At 38.7% G+C, this 1,968-nt stretch overlaps 1 protein-coding gene across 1 annotated transcript; it reads left to right on the forward strand.

Annotated features, from left to right (window-relative positions):
• Positions 1-1,029: 1,029 nt before the first annotated feature.
• On the forward strand, positions 1,030-1,968 carry LOC308429020 (olfactory receptor 9G4-like; the record flags this gene model as incomplete). Its single annotated transcript, XM_080927666.1, has 1 exon — positions 1,030-1,968. One exon carries the CDS (start codon positions 1,030-1,032, stop codon positions 1,966-1,968), a length of 939 nt encoding a protein of 312 aa, XP_080783792.1.

The following is a 1,968-nucleotide window of genomic DNA, read 5'->3' on the forward strand; positions in this document are numbered from 1 at the left end:
GTACCACTGGAGAAAACTAATTTTTCCTTACCTAGTAGAGTGAAATCAGACTTTCAATCATGAAAATTCCGAGTTACATTATGCACGAGGCTGCTCACCAGGTCATCCTGATCACTTTGGACATGGTATTAAATCTGTGATTCTCTTTATTCAATTGATTGAACAGGCTGATCCTGTCCATTCATGGAAGGATGGAAGGTGGTGGGATTTAACATAAATGGAACAGAGTAATAACTTCTCTCTCTGTGTGTATTTATAGTTTGGAAGACTACAGTATACTGCTGATTATAAAATATCACCAGAATGCCTAGCATATAAGATGTTTTCCATAGCTTATGGAAGGATGATGGAATGTCACAAATTCAGTTGAAACTGTCTAGTTTCTTAGGGTATAGCAGTACACAAGGTGAGAACTTAGAATAATATTGTAGAAAAGCTGATAGTCATCTGTTTCTTTATTAAGTTTAAAAGTTTTAATTTGTTTCATTTATGTGTTTAAGTTTTTAATTAAAATGAATATATTTTACTGAATTCTTCCTTTAAATATGCCCACTAGCATACATAGTTCCTGAGTATTTTCTTGTAGATATTCTTTACTCAGTCTGACAACCTAGAAGAAAATCATGTGTAATGTTCATGAGCTTTTTGTATCTTGCATTTTTAAAGAGAATACCTCTGAATGATGTAGTTTCAAAAGGAAACTTTAAAAAATCTCTGATTTAAAACACGTTATTGTCCTAATTGCAGGATCCTTCCATGCTCACAATCAGAAATCTCACAGGTCTTGATAATTATGCCATTATTGAAAGGAATCAAGGTGATTGTTGACTGTAAATGTCCTGCCATTGTTGATCTGATAGATACATTACTTGTTTATCTTAATAGGTTATATTACTAATCTGTTTTCACCACATCATGTTATTCAGGTCCAATGTTTGTTGATTGTTTATTACTCTTAATCTCTTACAACATTATCTCTAAGCTGAGTGTTCCCTGTATCCTCCTCTCCTGGCATTCCTCTCTGTGGACATGGAGGTGGACAATCGCACCGTCCTGACTGAATTCATCCTCATGGGCTTCTCGGCAGACCCTCACTGGCAGCCGATTCTATTTGGAATATTCCTAACCATCTACTTGATGACCTTGTCAGGGAACATGACCTTGATTATTTTAATCCGGATTGATTCCAGGCTGCATACACCCATGTACTATTTTATTGGAGGTCTATCTTTTTTGGATTTCTGGTATAATTCTGTGTACATACCTAAAATCTTGGTCAACTGTATTTCTGAGGATAAGCGTATTTCTTTGTCTGGTTGTGGGGCTCAGTTTTTCTTTTCCTGTGTAGCTGCCTACACCGAGTGCTACCTACTGGCAGCCATGGCATATGACCGACATGCTGCAATTTGTAGCCCATTGCTCTATTCAAGCACCATGTCCACGTCCCTCTGTACTGGGCTAGTGGCTGGCTCCTATGTAGGAGGGTTTTTGAATGCCATAGCCCATACTGCCAATACTTTCAGATTAAGGTTCTGTGGTAAAAATATTATTGATCACTTTTTCTGTGATGTGCTTCCATTGGTAAAAATGTCCTGTACAGACACGCGTGTCTATGTGAAAATCCTTTCCAGTATGGTGGGCTTCACTGTGCTCTCCAGCATTCTTGCCATCCTCATTTCCTATTTCAACATCCTGCTGGCTATCTTGAGGATTCGCTCAGCCTCAGGAAGACGTAAGGCTTTCTCCACCTGTGCCTCCCACCTGGTCTCTGTCACGCTTTTCTATGGCTCCTTGCTGTTCATGTATTCAAGGCCCAGTTCGAACTATTCCCTGGAAAGAGACAAAGTGGCTGCCATGTTCTATACCATCATCAATCCATTACTCAACCCATTCATCTATAGCCTGAGAAACAAAGATGTCAAAGAAGCCTTTAAGAAGTTGATGCAAAGTATTCAACAGCAAACATGA

This window comes from Micromys minutus (genome assembly GCF_963924665.1).
Source record: "Micromys minutus genome assembly, chromosome: 13".
In the NCBI taxonomy this organism is placed as follows: Eukaryota; Metazoa; Chordata; class Mammalia; order Rodentia; family Muridae; genus Micromys; species Micromys minutus.